General features: G+C 50.5%; 1 protein-coding gene across 5 annotated transcripts; it reads right to left on the minus strand.

Moving 5' to 3' along the window:
* Positions 1–465: 465 nt before the first annotated feature.
* CCDC15 (coiled-coil domain containing 15) lies at positions 466–17,710 on the minus strand. Of its 5 annotated transcripts, none has more exons than XM_052786253.1 (12): positions 17,640–17,710; positions 16,804–17,001; positions 14,530–14,679; positions 13,476–13,658; positions 12,497–12,601; positions 8,433–8,597; positions 7,072–7,191; positions 5,133–5,236; positions 2,851–3,030; positions 2,630–2,778; positions 1,743–1,912; positions 466–1,281 (listed from the first exon to the last, which is right to left on the minus strand). In XM_052786253.1, exons 2-11 carry the CDS (start codon positions 16,975–16,977, stop codon positions 1,791–1,793), a joined length of 1,452 nt encoding a protein of 483 aa, XP_052642213.1. In that variant the 5' UTR covers positions 16,978–17,001; positions 17,640–17,710; the 3' UTR covers positions 466–1,281; positions 1,743–1,790. The 5 variants fall into 5 exon arrangements, with proteins under 5 accessions (XP_052642213.1, XP_052642211.1, XP_052642210.1 ...); XM_052786251.1 differs by having other exon boundaries at positions 17,644–17,698; XM_052786250.1 differs by lacking the exon at positions 17,640–17,710 and adding an exon at positions 17,384–17,426 and having other exon boundaries at positions 14,575–14,679.
* Positions 17,711–18,566: the final 856 nt, after the last annotated feature.

The raw sequence follows: 18,566 nt of genomic DNA on the forward strand, positions 1-18,566 counted from the left end.
CGGCCCCGGCGCCGGTCCCGCCCCGGGTGCAGCCCCGCGGAGCCGCTGGCCCGTCCTCTCCTCCAACCCCGAGGTGCGAAACCGGAGCGTCCCCTCCGTCCCCGGCTCCGCCTAAACCAAAAATCGACTTCAAATCCGGCGGGAAGGAGGGAAAAGCAAAGCTGGGCATCGGGGAGGGGGGCCAAGTCCTAAGGGGGGGGGGGGGCCTCACCTGCAGCCGGTACCCTCCACCGGGCTCCGGGGTTTTCCCCAGATGCCGTTTTTCCAGCGGAAAAGGCTGGTTTTAACTTTGCCACTCCCTTGCCCCCCAAAGGGCTTTGGTGCCCCGATTTCAGCTGAGCTGCCCCAGCCATGCTTTTGGATTTATTTGCAGGGATCTGGGGAGTCCCGCTGTCCTCTCCCACAGGTTTCACACCCGGAGAAATTCTCCCATTTACAGAGACAAGCAAGAGCCAGATCATGAGGTCGAGGAGCAGCAATGGCTTTATTTAACCGTCATTCCTTTGAACCAAGCCCCAAACCAGCCCCCCGCCCTTCGGGAGCCACTCCGACCCCTTCAGAGAGCTGGAAACAGGGGTCCCCAGGGTGCGAGCAAGGGCCTGGGGACCTGCCAAGGAAACGCTTGTCCTCAGCTGCCCCAGCACAAAGCCCTGCCCTGAAATCAGTTAAAACACACATTTGCAGCTTTAGCCCTTGGTTTCCCCAGCCCTGGCACATGCAAAAACCTCCCGGGCCAGATCCTGCCCTTCACAAATCCACCTCAACACCCCTTATTAGGTCCACGGTGTCTTCCCCTGACGCAAATAGCGGTTAATAAATAGCACCGGCCGCCAAAAATAAGTCGGTGAATGATTCTCCAGGGGGAACGGAGGAGCATCCCCTGGCTCGGCACCTCCATGCTACCTCTGGACCGGGGTCGTGGGTTTGCTTCGCACCCGGCGGGATGGTAACAGGCAAAAGAAATAATCCGGCACGCTTGGCCGCCCATCCTTCCTGCTGTGGTTAATATTGGAGAGGTGACAGGAGGGCGGCTGGCAAGCAGTAAATATTAATGACAGGTTATGGTGCAACCTCCATGCAGGACCGTGTTACCCCACCAGTGTAATTTTTGGTAAAAATGATCTTGGTCCAGCAACGCCTGCCGAGGGGCTGAAGCAGCACAGTAGTCACTGACCTGGAGGCTAAATACAGATTTTTCCTAAGAAAAAGCTCCTTTCCGGAGCAAAATAGAGGCTGTGGGAGCATGGGTCAGGTGGCCGTTAGTGGAGGAGAGGTCCTCACCTGGAAGAAAGCGAAGGAGCAATAAATACCTGGCTCTGGACCGTGACCTGAGAGGCAGGGGCTGGCGGGAGCGACACAGCAATGGAGAGAAGGGGAGTGGGAAGGAAGAAGTTAGAAACCACAAGGGTTTCTAACCCTAAGAGATATTGACCCCAGGCACCTCATTTCTCATTTCACACTCCTAATGAGACAAACAACAATTGCAAACAGTTTATTTCGCAGCTGAATGCCAGAATTCAAGTGCCTCCCTCTAAACCAGCCCCGCGGAGCAATCAGCTCCTTCGCACCGACCATCCCCCCACGCTCCTGGTCCGGCCGACCACGCACACGGAGCAAGATGGGAGAGATGCAGCTTAAACCTGAGCCCCAGGAGCAGGACAGCAAAGGCGCCGTCCTGCCAGATGGAGCAGAAGGACAGGCAGGAGCAGGCAGGACAGGGCACAGCCCTGCTCTCTACTTACAACAGTCGCCAAAATACACCGGGGGGACGGGGGACGCGGCTGCCCTCGTCACAGATGTTTCCCCGAGCGAGTGCAGAGAGCGGCCAGGTCTCGGAGCTGCAGCCTCACCGAGGGGCTCCCGTCCACGGGGTCGCAGGACGAGACGACTGACTGCAGAGCGTGGCTGTAGGCTGAGCAGGAAGGGGAGAAAGAAGCAGCGTTAAGAGATGAGAGTTTCACAGCCCGAAACTGGGCTCAGCTTCAGCCTTTTACTGTAAAGCAGAGAGAGAAGAACTGGTTTTTAAGATAAACAGACATGCCTGTAGTTTTCCACATGCTTGTCTGCACACTCTGCACGGTCCTGAGTATGAAGCAGTATGCAAGCCAAAGCAGGAAAGCTAAAGATTCTTTTGTAAAGACCCAATTTCTCTATTTTTTTACCCCTAGAAGATGACTCCCAGTTGCTCAGCCAGGTATTTTTCCAAGCTGTACTCAAGATCAGAGCAATCCGTCACCTAACGAAGACAACTTCCACCACCTTAGTGCATCCTCCCAGCAGAAGATTTAAGGCAAAGAGGTTTTCTGTGCCCCTAACGAGCCTGTTTTGCAGCGTTTTCCTTATGGTTTTCCCCCTGCCAATGTACATATGTGTTACAGCAGCGTTATTTAACGCTTTATAGAGGCTGGTGCTTTGCTGAGGATGCCACTAAGCTCCCTGAAGGGACAGAGGAAAAGGCTGAGTTAGAAACAAGCAGCAGAGCACCTGACTTGCCCTCTCAGGAGTATATTTGTAGGAGCATCTCTACAGAGCAGCCCAGGACCACGGAAACATCTAGCCACGTTTGATTTCTCCTATATAATCAGAGATCCAGGTCTAGTGCCTCCTCTCCAGAAGCAGAAGCTCCTACCTTTGTGGTTTTTGTAGAAGATGCAGTTGTTGGCACAGGTATCCGGGTGGGAGTCCCAGAAATCAGACCCGCAGGAGCACAGCGGGGGCAAGTCGATGTTATACAGTTTTATCTTCTCCCTCATCTGGGCTCTTAGAGCTTCGATGTACCTGCAAGGGATAAAATATTCACCTTTGCCAGTAACACCCGGCTCTGCACAAGGAGAGGGGATCCAGCCGTACCTCACGTAGTCCTTATTTCGCTGCTGTTTTTCTTTAACTTTCTTTGCTCTCCTCTCTTCCAGTTTAAGCTGGGCCAGGGTTTCGCAGGCTCCCTCTCCCGGGGAGGGTTCTTGCTGCTCGGCCGTCTCCTGCATCCTCTGCTCCTCCACCCGGCGCTGGTTCTCCTTCTTGCTCTTAATCCTGCAGGCACACACATGCTTAGAGAAGGAGCTTCTCCATCCCAACCTCCGTTCCCTGCCGGCCCCTGGTTGTAAGCTCAGGGCAAGGGGATCTAGATGATCCTGTCCTTGACCTCCTCCTGCCTGCTAGTCTTCTCACCATCGTGGACTTCTCCTTCCAGCTCCCTCCCGCATCACATTCACACGTGCTCCATTTCAGAAGTGCCACCTGCAGTTCCCCAAAAGAGCTGCTCTTCTGTCCTTCTGAAACCAAGAGCGGTGCCTGGGCTCTTTTAGATCCACCAGGAAGGGCCAACAGCTCAGCTTCCCCACTTCGGTCTTCTTCTGATTAGGGGGCAGCTTGGATCCTACTGTAAGCTGTCCTTGCAGCTTCTGGGACGGGGAGCGTAACAGGGCTGTAGAAGAGTGCTGGGTACAGCAGAGAAGCTCCACGGATCCCACACCTACTCCAAAATAGGCTTTAAGAAGCATTTTTAATCAAATCTTCCTCTATCTCCTCAATCGCCCTTGCACCTACACGGCACTCCAGTCCTTGCAGTGGAATCTGGGTTGTATAAGTCACACCAAACGCGAAGCACGTTCCCTTGACAAGCGGCAATTACAAAGCACAAAGACTTTAAACTGAAGCATCTGCCATTTTATTCCCGCTGATGAGTACCAAATGCAATAACATGTTACAGGCTGATCACTGCCAAAAGGAATTAAAAAAAAAAAAAAAAAAAAATCAAGGCTGGGTAGAAGCCAGGGGGAGAAAGCGTAATCGAACGAGACATTTCGGATGTTACTCCATTTGGGGGGTCAAATCTTTACATCCAGAAGGAACGTGCTGAAGCCAAACTTCTCTAGTCAGGTTATAAACTCCAAAATGTTTTTTAAATGAAGTGGTAATAGAGCCTTAACTACCCCACCATAAATCTTCTGCTACAGAAACTAAGGCCAAGGCCGACTTAAGGCTTTACGCTAAGTAATTACAAAACCAGCCCTTTTCCACATACGCTCCGAGCAGCTTGCAGCTCTAGCAGCACCCCTGCAACCAGGGGTAAAAAAAAACATAATAAAAAGATATCACACTAACTAGGAAATCCCTGGTGTCTCGCCAGCACTTGCAGGGCAGGAAAAGGTCTCCGAAGCTCCCGAGTGCCAATTTATACATCAGGAATGTGGCTGGAGGAGCGTTTCTTTAGACTGGCAATTTCTCTCCAAAAAGTGACCATGAAAATCCTGCCCTCGGGTGCCTGTCCTGCTCCCACAAAACCTGCCCACTGCAGAGCAGGCGTTAGAGACCAAGATGGTCAGAGCTACATCGTTTTATTTTAGAGCAATGCAGAGACAAAAAAACCCCCTAGAGTCTCTTTCCTATTCTGGTGTGAATTTGCAGAGCTCCTCCTTAACGAACGCCTTAAAAGGGAGAAGATGACTAAACCACCAAAATGAGTACTGATACTTTTACACAGATACCTACTTTTCAACTCTGGAACAAATGCTGGGAAATCTTTTTAATATACTATATACATTTATAGTTGAGAGGGTGAAGGGTCTGATATTAAAAACCCCAGAGACAAGATCAGTTTAACAACAATGATGTGACCTCACCCCAAAGTTTCTAAACATGGACTGTAGCAGAGGGGCTTGGGATCCGTTCCCAAGAGTCACGGTTTGGTGAGCTGCATGCAACTCTCCCAGCCTGATGTTTTGGTTCCCAACTCCTATCCAAGCTGCAGGGGACTCACAAAGTAGATAGAGAAGCGCTGAGCACCTCTGAAGGACTCAACATGGCCCAAGGGTGTCTCTTGGTGGGGGTTGGTCGAATGAATCCCACCCCAGGGTTAACAGATTGGGCACTAAACTAAACCCAGGAGGTAACTCAGGCTTTATAACTGGCACTGGTATTGCGGAGCTTCTTGAAACATACTCTCCGCTTTTTAAAAAGTTGATAAAGCAGCCTTTTCAATCCATCCATTTGGGCTGCAGAAGTGCTTTCCAAAATCCCATTGCCTGGTTCACACCAGACAAGCACACAAGACCTTTCCGGCCTTAAGGGCGGCCCTGCCTGCGATGAAGGAGGTGACGCCAAGACACTGGCGCTCATCCACACATACTCACTCAGTGATTCTCTTCTGCCTCTCTTTCTGCCTCTGCTGTTCCTTCACTTGCTCTCGCTCGATGTTCATGAAGAGGCGCCTGTATCTCAGGTACTCATACTGACGCTGCGGGAAAGAAGAGGCGCCTTTGAGAAGGACAGCTGGGGACAGGCTGGGATTGATATTGAGTGATATCAGCGCCCAGCTTGATTTCTAGAGCGCACATCTATCAGGATAGAAACTTTGCTCCTTCCCCAAGAGATCCTCAAACATCTCCTAGTGCACATGCCCCAGGACTGAGAAACTGGAGAGACTGGTTAGCTAGGAGAGGAGGACCAAGATGTCTCAGAGCATCAGAGAGCTTTGTATCAGCATCCCTTGACTGAACCTTCCTATGGATGGAAGCTCTGTCATCTGACAAATTCCTAAACTCTCACTTTCCTGGGGGTAAAAGAGCTGGTTCCCACTTCAACCCACTTCCCCAGAGTGCTACAAGCTACGGTCCAAGAATTTCGATCCACCTGGGGACTGGTGGTCCTCTGCGGTTCACTGGAAGCCTGTATCTCCAAAAAAAATGAACATACAACACCGAGCTGGACCCACTACATGCAGGAGAACCACAGAGGTGGCAAAGTCATTGCTGAGACAAATCCAAGAGCCCTACAGGAAACAACTCCCACACAGGAGGGAGTCCTGTGGTTCAGGAATCCAAGAGCCCTGAAGGATCTAAGCTCACGAAGAGGTTTCATGTCTGGGCTTTGGCTTAACTCCACTGATGCAGCAAGAGGAGGGAAACCTCCTGGCTAAAGCTCACACCAAAAGCCCTCCCACCCACATGGGAATTGGTCGGTACACAGCTAGTTGGAGCTCCACGATGCCAAAAAGTTTAAGGCGTGGGTTTTTCCTCACCAACGCCAAGAGTTCTGGGCTGAGTTTGTCCATCTCGCCCAGCAGAGAGAGCCCTGCACAGCTGGAGATAAAGGAGCAGGAGAGATCACCAGGCTGAAAGTGGACAAAGCTGGATGGAAAAAACCCACGCAGAAGAGAGTGCTGCAAAACCAGTTATCTCAGGGTGGAGCAGAGCCACAGAGATAAAAAACAAGGGGCAGAGGGAACCGCTGGGGGAAGGAGCAGCCTGACAAGCCCCAGCTGCTGTCACACCGTCTAGAAACCACAACTGGATTTTGGATCAGCTTGTTGGAAAAATGCATGTAAGAAACAACAACAAAAAAATACAACTCTTTCAAAGTCCTTTCGAGTTTTACGCTGTAAGCTTCAAGAAAGCCAACAAAAGAAGAGGGAAGTGTTCCTCTTCATGTCAGAAGGAAGCAGGAAAATAAAAGTCACTTCCTTTAGGCATCCAAGAGAAACATCATCTCTTTGTATCACCTAGACTAGCACGAGCCAAACTGTCCTGGATGCAGGCTGGTAAGCTCTCGTTGTTAAATCAGACACTCAGCAACAGGTCTGCAGCCTGTGCTTGAAAGCTACCATCCCGATGCCTGTTAGGTGCCGATATGTTAGAAACCTTACATTCCCAGCCTTATACCCAAACAAGATAAAGCGGGGCTTGTTGTTTGTTTGGGTTTTTTTAAGCATTTTTGGCAGGTTCTCTCTCTCTCCATGCAACTACAGAAAGCGACACCTTTGTTTTGCCAGGCAAAATGAACAAAGCCCGTTGCTCCTCCAACCCTTCGATGTTATTCAGATCCCAGATTTTGCGGGAGGAGCACGTAATGATTGCACTTACGGTCACGACGGATGTTAAGAAAGAACACGGTATGTTTGCCCAAGACCTGAGACACCATCAACGCTGACAAACTTATAAACCTAGCAGATGCTTCATACATTAAGGCTGCTCTTGAGGCTTCTTATCTGAGCTAGCAGTATCCCCTATGCTCAATACGTTTCAGTCCTGAAATGGAGATGAAACAATGAGGACTTGGCTCCAGCGGACAAACCTGCTTCTTGGTTTCCTCTTCGTCTGCACCAGCCCAGAGTACGAGGGGAGCTTGGTAATTGGTGTGCAGCCTCTGAGGAGACTCAGGCAAGCTTGAGTCCTTCACCGATCCATCACAGAACTGGAAGATAATGTAAGAGAGCAGCATCAGCACCTTTACAGTCAAGTTTCTCATCTATGCTCAACAAAATACTCCTTGCTGGAGGTGGGTCGTCACGTAGGCATGATCCCTACAGTCCTCAACAGGGTAACCTACCTATGAGCTGTGCTTTTTTGGGGGGATATAGGTTGACTATAGACAGGATGGACACGTGCAACATCTCCATGCAGGAGCCTGAGCACCAAAGCTTTGTCAAAACACCTCTAAAGATACCCTGGGAGGAGGTTTCTGGTTTAGTTTAAATACGGATTCACACTTCTCCTTCACAAACTTCCATTAAAACTTCTTGAAGTGCAAAAAAAATAACAATAATACAAATAACAATAATAAAAATAACAAAAGCGTCAGGGGAATTCAACAGCCAACTTCTCCCAAAACCTCAGCGTAAAGCTCCGCCTTCTTCCCTCGGCTCAGTATTTGTCAAGCCAGTATTTCTGCTCCTAGCTGGACTAATCACCAGCTAAGGTTGGGCACATGCTGCTATAGCCATGAAGTATTTGCTAACTACTCCAGGTAATCAGGGCAAAACATTTCAACACCTCAGATGCTTAATGAAAATCTGGCTGAAAACAAAAGAGGAATCGATAAATACATTAGATCAGTCCTCACAAGCAGACAGTTAAATACATTAGCTCAGTCCTCACAAGCAGACAGATTCACGCTACATCTAAGGGAGGTGTTTCACCAGCCCAAGGCACAGGAATTGTCACAGCCAGCTCATTCCTCTGATGCAAAGCTCTTTTTTTTTTTTTCCTCTTTTCTAGGAGGTTTCCAGCTGATTTGATGCACCACCCACAGCTCTTCCACCCTGCTGCTGCCTCCAAGCAGGGCAGCCAGACCAGAGGCAGCTGCAGGTCCCGCCAGCCGCAGTCTGGAGTTTGGTTAAGCGTACGATGCAATTGCACACACTCAGTTTCAGATTTCCGCTGAGCACCAGCCAACTGGCATCACGAGGCAGGCACAAATAAAACCCCTTTTGAAGCCACAGCTGTAAGATGAAAGCGGTGAAACAGAAGCCGCCAATCTCACTTTGACCCTGCTCTCGAGCCTGTTTTGACGACAGTAGGCTTAAGAGTTAACCAGGCCTGAGGGAGCAACTGCTCTACTACAACAGCAGCCTCACTGACTCTGCTGAAATAAACCCAAATCCCAACAATTTGAACCTCTTAAGACCAACTGGCCCAGCCCCATATGTGTCGTACTTTTTCAAATTCAATTTTGATGTAGAAGTCATTGTCTTGCTCAGCCTCATGCTGGGCTGTCCCCTGGTCTTGCAGTTCAGCTGGCAGATCATGATGTCCTGCCAGAAGCAGTTCCTCACTCTCATCTTCTGTGGGCACCATGGCTGTCTTGCAAGACTCTGGTTTCTGGAGAAGAAGGGAGGAGACAAGTGTAAATCTGGAATTCAAATGTGGCTGCTTTGGTGCTGAGGGCAAATTCAACATCCTCGTGCACGGGTAAGAAGTAGCTTTAACCCGAGGGCGCTTATTCTGTAGAGTCAGTTGAGATCTGGCGAGCAGCAATGCAACGTGTTCAAGCATCACCGCAGGGCACGAGAGCCAGAAAAATCTGAATTTAGCAGGGTAACTCGTGACTACCTACTCACCAACCGCAGAAACAGAAGGACAGATGTGTGCAGGGTGAAGGAAAGACAAGGAAAAGACCTCTCCAGGCACTGTTTTGCAACTGCAAGGAGTTGGGGGGTGGTGGGATCTCTGGAGTGGCACTGGAGTATGAGTACGTAGTGTACTCCTTCAGATGGGAAGTGGGCAGGCTCCCTGGTGCCAATTAACAATATTTTGAGAGGCAGCAGATTGTTTCCTGCAAACTAAAAAAATCAAAATGCCAGAAGAAAGCTCAGAGCCAGGATTTTTTTTTTTCCTGCCTTGCTGTCCCTTCAGTATGCTAGGAAGGGAAGAGTGGGACTGCTGACAGAGGGAGAGGATGGATCAACAGGAGGAGAGCAGGTCACACCAGGGAACCCTTGAGATGGCTCTGCTGCAATACAGGAAGGATGGAGGAAAGCCCGGAGTTAGTCTGAACACGAAATTATTTGATAGGCATAGGAATTACTCTATCAACCCTGTCATGACAGAAACACAACACAGAAGAGCTGCTTCAGTGAGGACAAGGGAATAGAGAGGAACAGTTATTGCTTTGTACGGATGTTCTGAAGCCCTGAAGGTAGAAGGAAATGAAACTGTGGAAAAAAACCCCAACTTTGGGGAACGATCTGTTGGGGAAAAGAATTTGGGTGCTGTAATGCTGGGGACCTACAGGAGTCTGCAAAACCCTAAGGCAAAGCAGCTGAAGATTGGGTGAACAGGATCATCTGAAACACCGGACAGGTAATTTCCATGCAATTACCACCTAGGTATCTGCTTGGGAAAGCAGGGAGGAAACTCTTTGAATGTTTTTGACCTGGAAAGAAATCTCTGGGAGAGACGAAGAGCAACGATTTTGGCAACGTGGATTATTGATCGCAGGGAATGCAACTCCTTAGAGGGAAGAAGGAGAAAAAAAAAAAGAAGAAAAATGCAGAAAACAGGACTCAAGGAGAAGCAACAGTTGCTTTCAACTGAGCAAATGCAAACTACCCAGCTAGAGTGGAAAGACAAGCAGTGCAGTGCAAGACAACCCTGGCTAAATCCCAAGCTCTTCTTGTGCCTGCAATCCATGCGAACACAGCGGAAGTGGAGCACGGGTCAGATTACTGAAGGAATCACGCAAGAGACAACACAAGCACACGGGGACAAAAAAACAAAACAAGTGCCAGAAAGGCCAAAGCTCTAAGTAAAACAAGAGGGATCAAGGCAACAAGTCAGGCTTTAGTAAGAGAGACTAAAGGACTCGCTACTCAAGAAGGACAGCTATCAGAGGACACCAAGAACAACAGCGTTTTATGCTTCTGGGCATTGATGTTCAGCCAAAGGCTTGCTCTGAGCTAATAGCAGCAGCAAGAAAAATCTTGGATTATTATTATTATTGGGAAGAAAAAGTCAGATTATTCCTAGAAGCCGAGGTTTTTAAGCAGGCAGGACCTGCCCTGGATTACTGTCAGGAGTGGCAGACAAGCTGCTAACAGTCATCTCCCCAAGCCTCTCCCCGAAATCTGTGGAGGTCCAGATTATCAGAAAAGGGCACAATGAGCGTCTATATTTAAAGGAGGGGAAAAGGAAATACTAAGAAGATTTCAGCCTCAAGAGTTTAACTGCCTGACTTTTGGAAAAACAAGAGGAAATCACCTTGCAAACCGCCTGTAAGCTGCTAGAAAACAAGATAAGCAGCAACCAGCATAAATTTGTCAAGAGCAAGTCACGTCTAGCTGGTTTGAATTTCTCCTGCAATAGAAGAAAGAGGCCTCAGGCAAAGCACAGCAGAAGACATCTCGATTTTAGCTTAGCTTTTGACATGGCCTAATTCAACACTTGTGTGAAGAAATATCTGTTAGGTGAAACTGTTACATGGGAGGTGCAATACTGATTAAAAACACTACCCAGATTCAGTCTCAGAAATTCACTGCACAAAAATAGAGTAAGAACTAGGTGGGCTCTCCTTGATAATTTCATTATTGGCCTGGATGACAGAAGAAAGAAGCATCTTGATTACATTTAGACCCCACCAAGCCACTTGAACTTGCAGAAGTATTTGAGAACAGGCTAAAAATGCTTGAGTTCAAACCAAAGAAATCAGCTGGAATAGACAGCACAAGAAAATTCTACGTGGACAAAAGCAAAGGGCAAGGCAGTGTACTGTGGCAAAGGGCAAGGCAGTGCACTATGGCAGCAATTACCAGGGTGGTTAAATCCACGCCAGCCTTTTGCATCTGAAGAGAAGGGAACAAGCTGCTGTCCTGCCTAGCTGTGAACATGGCAAACCTTCAGACAGGGAGAAAGAGTCAGATTAATATTAGAGCTTTTTTTTCCCCTCTACTATCTTGGAGTAATAAAACAGAGTAACGCAATAAATCAATATATCCCTCCTGGAATAAATTGCTTAGGGAAGCTGTTAAATCCTCCTTGCCAGAGGTTTGAAGAGAGCATAGATTAACTGTAGCTGCAGTAAGGTTCAGGTGGGAGGATGGCCCCCAATCCCTCCCAGCCTTGTTTCTCACTGCTGTGGATGACTCGCCACGGGACTCCCACGCATCCCACTTGCTACCTCTGTAACCCCCTGGCTTGCAGGGGCAGCAGCTGTGTTATTCATGCGCAGTTTTAGTGCTGCTAATAGCAAAGTAATGAATCACTCCATCTTGCTGAGCAGCCTCAATACATCGAGGACTTAAACAGAAGGTATGTTTAGTGTTGGAAATGGATAACGAGGTTTTTGAGCCCATAATTATACTGTTTCTGTAACTCTTGTTCACAAAGCTGACTTCCTTGAAGAGAAATCCAACAGTACACAGAGGAGGAAGAGCCGGACCAGCCCTTATATAAAAGGTATTTTCTAGATAACAGCCAGCCAAGATCTACTTCACCTTTGATGAACCCAAGAAAGAGATGGGAATGAAGAACGGCAAGACGGGCAGGAAACTGGCTCCCGAGGAGGCAGTAAGACAAAATACCAGGTGGGGTTGCTGCTGGTGTTCTCCAGGATGGACAAAGTACGTCAGTTTAAGAAATGTGTTGGCATAGAAACCAGGATAATAGCTGCAATACAAAGCTGTTCTTGAGAACCGGAGTGACAAAAGCAGGATGAAATTCAACAGAACAAAAGGTGAGGCACTCGGGACTGACCTCCTTACGTGGGTCCTATGCTCCACTTTGAGGAAAGCAGATGCATGCCAACAGTTCTCTACCAGAAGCCAGCACTGGGTGAGGAAAACCCTCCAGATCTTTGCCACCCACATGATACAAGGGATTGATACAAGGGAAAGAGTTGTTGAGGTTTGTTGAAGAAATAAAGGCACCTATGGGGAGGGCTGATCATCGCATTCTTCCCAGATACCCAGATTACAGTCTCAGCCTTTAAAAAAATCTTTTTCAAATTCTTGTTTCCTAGTTTCTCACTTATTACTCTCTGCAAACAGAGAGGTTTTCACCCACCTTATCCTGCTGTCTTCTCTGAAAGGCAGCAAGAACAGATGGACAGAACCCTCAGGCCACCAAAAGCCACGTGCTAATCATCAGGTGGGTCACAAAAGCCCAGTTTGTTTCAATTCTGGAGAAACTCACTGAACTACACTTTGGATTTGCTAATTAGAGCCAGACCTTCACCAGTGTGCAAGGTAATTCCTCTTACCCTACCCCAGGCACCCCTCACTCACCTCTTGCCTCCAGACGCCGCCAGGGAGTTTGGGGGGACCCGCTCCTTGGGGCACGGTTTTGCAGGACGCCAGCCTGCGCCGAACTTGCTTCATGGTTTTGCTAAGCTGCCATGAAGAGGGAAGGTAAAGACAAGACGAAAGAAGCGGTCACTAGCTGCTTTCCACCAAGTTTAGCTGCACAGAACAGATCTTCTAATGTACCCTGCTCCAACCGAGGTCCTTTATCAAGGGAGTGCAAGTCAACAGACACTTAGCTTCACAAATAGGTATAAGGTAACCTGCAACCCAAGCTGTCTTTCAGTGCTGCCCCAATGCACTGAAATCCTGATCCAGGCAAGGTAAAGGGCTTGGTTACAGCTCATCTGCTCCCAAATCACTTTGCTGAGATGCCAGAAGTCCCAGATCCCTGATTGTCCTGGCCAGTGTCCAGGCAGAAGAGATTTTCCACCCCAAGGGAAGCGGTACTTCAACCAGAATAACTCCAGCTCCTAGGTGAACACACGTGCTCTATAAAATGCCAAATGCAGCATAAGCATCGCTATTAAAAAAAGCTTAAAACCCTAAAGGCAGGTTTTCCAAGATTTCGCGATCCCATACTCCCAGTCTGCAGGAGACAAGCTGCAATGAGGTGGCACCACCTAGTGCCACCTCTCCGACACGACATGCCTGCACAGCAACAAGTCCCTGTGTGCAGAGGGAAAATTCACTGTATCTACAAGCAGCGGGGCAAGTTCAACCACAGCATCCTCCAAGAAGACATCTACTACCCGTTTTGATGCTCTGATGAGTGCTATGGAGGAGTACAACAATAGTCAGTAAACCAGAGTGAAAATGTAAGCCAATGTTTCATTCAACATTAAAAACAAATACTAGGGATGCGTTGTAAAAGAAAAAGAAATATTGCCTGTTCTTCATTTCAAACCACAAGCATCCGGCATGATGAAGCAGGGATGAAAAATGCAGAAGGAGAACCACTCACCTTGGCGGCTTGCCGCTGGAACGGCTCACTTTGCATCCCTTGCCGCTGTGCTGGGAGGGTGTGAGCGCCGGGACCGCAGATGGCAGGCGCGGGGTGGCTCCGAAACAGGCACGTGTTCTTCCGGGGCGTCAAGCGCAGCGCGGAGTCTGAGTACTGCATGGCGACGCAGCTCTCCCTCTCTGCCTGCCAGGACACGGACTCCAGAGTTAAAAGGCCACGTGCAAATCTCTAACCATCACCTAGCAGGACATCACCCGTGCTGTGCGGGAGTTGCTGGCTCGGTTTGGTGGCATTTCTTTGGATGGACATTTTTGCTCTCCACGCTGAGAGGGGCGCAAAGAGCCAGCGGGCTCTCAGGGGCTGAAGGCATCCGCGGGCTTTCAGTCTGGAGCGGTGCTAGCTGAGTTACATGAGGACATCCCCACTCAACCATGCCTCCCAAGCCCTGGAAACAGCCCAAACACCCCAGGGGTAGCCAAAACCGTTGACATTTCAGTGCGTTCCCTTCTTGCTCCACAGCGAGTTTCTGGCAAGTCTCCCTGGCAGTTGTTTGAAAGCACAAAGGATTAAATATATTCACAGGATAACCTAAAACAAGCCCACAGGGAAAATGGGAATGTGGAGACAGTGTGAAAGTGTTGCTTGCGAACTATTTGGAAAAGGGACAGCAGAAATAAGCTGCTTTGTTTCAAATGCAGCCAGGAGACATCCACATCATTCGCAACTCTGGCCTGGCTATTTTTTAAACTCCACACAATTCTGCACAGGGCACCAGGACTCTGTTCTTCTGCTGCCCAAGAGAGCCAGTGACCTTTCTGCAGGGAGGCAAAGGGCTTAAAGCACCTTCAGTGCCAGAGCAAACCAAGGTGTCACACTGACGTTGCTTGAGGCAACACCATTTGCTGCCATGGGGTCTGCCATGACCATGAGTTTCCTTTTTTTTCTTATTAACACCTTGACTGGAGGTCTAGTGGGTTTTTGTCTGATTTACACTGGTTTCAGAGGAGTTTCTCCTGCAAGACTCCTGGCAAGGCAGGGACAGAGATCTGCTTACTGCTTCGTAGGACTTCTGCAGCTGCTGCTTTCTTCTCATCCTGACCTGCTGGTTCACCCGCTGCTTCACCTCTCCCTGGAAGCGTCTCAGGCTGGCTGCCTTCTCCCGTTGCTGCTCCTTCAGCTCCTCCTCCACCTGAAATGCTGAAGCCTGCAAGAGGTGAAAGCAGATTTCACACAATTTTTTGCTACATTGCAGCATTATAGCAGCTTGTATTCCATCTTCCCTTCCAACACCTGCATCTACAAGCCAGGAAAGCAGCATCCAGAGCAAACTTAACAATGTTTTGTTTCTAAATCTGTGCAATAACAGCTTGCACAATGTCTACTGAATTATTATGAGCTTGGATCGAATCTAGCTAGCCAGATACGGAACGTGCACACCTCCTCCTTTACCTCTCTGCAAACGCACACAGAAAGAAAAAATAAGGCAGCCTCACACAGCAACTCCTAGCTCCTGCTCCCATGAAAGGATGCTCAAATATTCAAAGCCTGGATCCGAAAGGAATAGGCCGGCCTCTAATCCCATTATTGCTCTGCAAGAGCAAGGCTGGAAGCGTATCAGGGAAGCAGTTTGCAGAGCACAGCACAGGCACGGCTATGGCTCCAAGAACTTTTTTACCATCTGAAGTAAAAGATTAAAAGCAATGACCAAAAAAAAAAAAAATCAGGTGGGTTTTTTTGTTTTTTTTTTTTTAAGGTTCTCACTTGAAGTCACGCCAAGCAAACCTGATACTACCACGGTTTAAGAAAACTGGTATTGCTCTCCTGGCTGTCACCGCAGTACGGCCTAAAGCAAGAAAAATCAGAGTCTGAATGGATGGAGGAAAGGGGCAAGTCTGAACTCGACTCAACTTAGTAAACGCTGGATCGGGTGCTCCCTACATCCCACTGACTACCAGAAATGTGACCAGCAGCAAAGCAAGGTCAGCACAACCAAACAAGCACGAAGACGGGGAGAAATCTGCACTGTTAATGACGAAACCAAGCCAGAGCTACATGAAACGGTGCCATCGACAGCTTGCTCCATGTCCCGTTGGCAACCTCATTAGCAATTCTGATGTAGCAGGCATTAATATATATTTTTTAATATGATCTGCTGGCATATAAAAGTATATTAAATAAGCTCAGATAACCCTGTGCACCTTCATCCACACCTGAAGGCACCTGAAAGCCCCCACACCCAGGGAGGACCAGGAGCGCCCAGGCCCCCCAAAGCAGTCAGGAAGAGTTTGGCTCCCCCAGAAGTTTCACAGTGCCGAGGTGGAAGTTATGTGGAATATGGAGATGATTCATTTCCATATATTATCTCAACCTTTCAGGATTTAAATTACAATATGGAAATAAATCATCTCAGAAGGGCAGGAGCTTCTGTAACGTTTAGACATTAATTACAGGGGACTGAACTCATCATCCTATATTTAATGCACTTTTAGTCCTCTTATAATAACCCTCAAAGCAGAAATCCCTGACATAGGCATCGATAAAGATTTTCTTAAGTGTTTCTAACAGGGTACAGCAGAGATTGGCTCCAGACCCAGAAACATTCAACTTATTTATTTTTTTTAAATAAGCAACGTGGAATAAAATCTCAGCTCACCAACATCCCTTACAGATGAACGGGAAGGCGAAGAGCAGCATCGATACGGGGGGACTGGTCAGCCGGGTACGGCACGGGCACCTCAAATACAAAGCTATGGCGTGGAGTTCCAAACCCGGTGCTGATAAACCAAGGAGCATCCGGTAATAGCAAGAAAACACTCACGCTGGGGGGGTGGAGGGCACAAACCTGGTAAGTTTTAGCTGTGCTACCTACACTGGAAGGCAGCTTCTAGTAATATGTTGAAAATTTATAGATCCTAAAGCTAAAATTAAAAGTGCACAGCACACAATACGAATAATTAGGCAAGCAACGGCTCTAATTAGAGCATTGGCTGGACTCCCCACCTGACTGATGTTTAAAACAAATTTGTTTCTCCCCCAAAAATGCAGTTTATTTGAGGAGAATCAAGTCAGAGAGATGCTGTGGGCTTGTGTAAATGGGAAGCCAGGCTGCACGGACACCACGGTGGCTTTTGACCCCACTAAAAGCCATTAAAATAAATTATTCTTTTCAGGAGCAGTGTTCCTGGCTGCCTTCAAACAGAGAAAAAGCTCGTTTTCGGCCTCCCGTCACCCCCGTGGGGTTTGTTGGCACAATTTGGGAGGGTTAGAGACATCCCTGGCGAGACCCATCAGCCCAGATGGTGTCCGGGACCCCCGCGGCAGCACTCACAAAGGCCAGGCTCTCCTCTGGCTGCCCTGGGGCACTCTCCACCCAGACGCCCACGGGGGCCACGCTCTGGTTCCTCTCGGCCAGCACCCGCCAGCTCTGCCGCGGGGGTCTCGCCTGACGCCCCCCCGGGCGCTCCCCAGTCCCCCGGAGCCGCTCCTTCGAGGGTGGCAGCATCCCAGCACCGCGCCGGGTTCGGCCCTGAGGAAGGGAGAGAGGAGGTGAGCGTGCCCCCCCAGGCCCCCCGACCTGCACCCGCAGCCCCCCACCCCACCCCAGGCCCCATCTCCTGCCCCCCATGCCCACCGCACCCCACTGCTCCCCCCACCCCACTGTACCCCCCCGGTTATCCAACGCCCAAGACACCCCACTGTAGCCCTGCAGCCCTCTCCCCCCATACTGACAGGGGACCCCCAACCCCTCGCGGCTGAGTCCCCCCCATACCTCCCTACACCCCCTCTGCACCCCCATCCCCTACCGGACCCCCCGCCAGCCCCCTGTACCCCCCCCCTCACCTCCCCTTACACTCCCCTCACCCACCAGGCAACCCCACGCCCCCGGGCACTCCCCCCGATCTGCTCACCCCTTGGGCACCCTCTGGTACCTCCTGCACCTTCATCTCCCCGTAACCCCCCCTCACAGGCCCTGCCCACCCTCCCCTCACGCCCCCCGGGCACCCCCAACCCCTGCAACCCCCCCCAACCCCGGGCACCCCCAAACCGAGCCCTCACCCCCCCCGGGCACCCCCTCTCTCCTCCCCGGGACCCCGCCATCCCTTGCCCCCCCTCCCCTACCCCCCCCAAAACACCCTGACACCCCCCGCCCCCCCCCAACCCTACCAACCGCCACTTCCGCCTCAGCCGACGCTTCGAAGCCCGCCGCCACTTCCGCCCATCCGGCCCCGCCCACATCCCCGTCCGGCCCCGCCCACTGCCCCAGCCCCTCTGGCGCGTCCCGGCCCCGCCCCCGCTCGCTCCAGCCCCCCCTGACCCCGCCCCCTGCCCCGCCCCCTCTTCGCTCCAGCCCCTCCCGGCCCCGCCCCCGCACAGCGGCCCGCCCCCACGCGGCCTCGAGGCCGCGGGTTCGCGTCCCGCCGCGGGCGGGACGCGGCGGGGGCGGGGAGGGGGGTGACTCTTCTGTGTCCCCCCACAGAGCATCCCCGAAACAACCTCCCAGAGCACCCCCCTGAAATGGCCCCCAAAATATCCCTATAGTGTCCCCCATGGCATCCCTGAACCCCCCAAAGCATCTTCTTTTAACATCTCCCCACAGCGTCCCCCCCAAAATCTCCTTCTATAGCATCACCCCAAAGCACCTCCCCACCCCCTATAGCATTTCCCCTTCATGACCCCCAAAAAAGTCCCTCAAAGCATCTCCCTATAGCATCCCCCACAGTCCCTCCTTATAGCATCTCCCTATAGCGTCCTCCCAAAAAGTCCCTCCAAAACACCTCCCCACAGCATCCCCCCATAATGTCCCCCCCAAAAGTGTCCCGTTTCCCCCCAAAAGCATCTCCATCCCGCTGGGGCAGGATGCTTGGAGGCCTTGACCCCTTTTTTGGGGCTGGGGAGCCTCTTCAGGGTGGCTCACTGGGGTGATGAGTTTGGCAGGTCTCAGAAAGGGGGGTGGGAAGCGACTCCGGGCATCCTGCCCTGCATCCCTGCTGCCCTATTCAGCGATGCCCGGGGAACCGGCGCTAATTGGCACCCGAGCTGGAACGAAGCCTGGATGCGACTGCGGCTTCGTTTTAAAGCCTGGGAAGAGAA

Source organism: Harpia harpyja, chromosome 4 (genome assembly GCF_026419915.1).
Source record: "Harpia harpyja isolate bHarHar1 chromosome 4, bHarHar1 primary haplotype, whole genome shotgun sequence".
NCBI lineage: Eukaryota > Metazoa > Chordata > Aves > Accipitriformes > Accipitridae > Harpia > Harpia harpyja.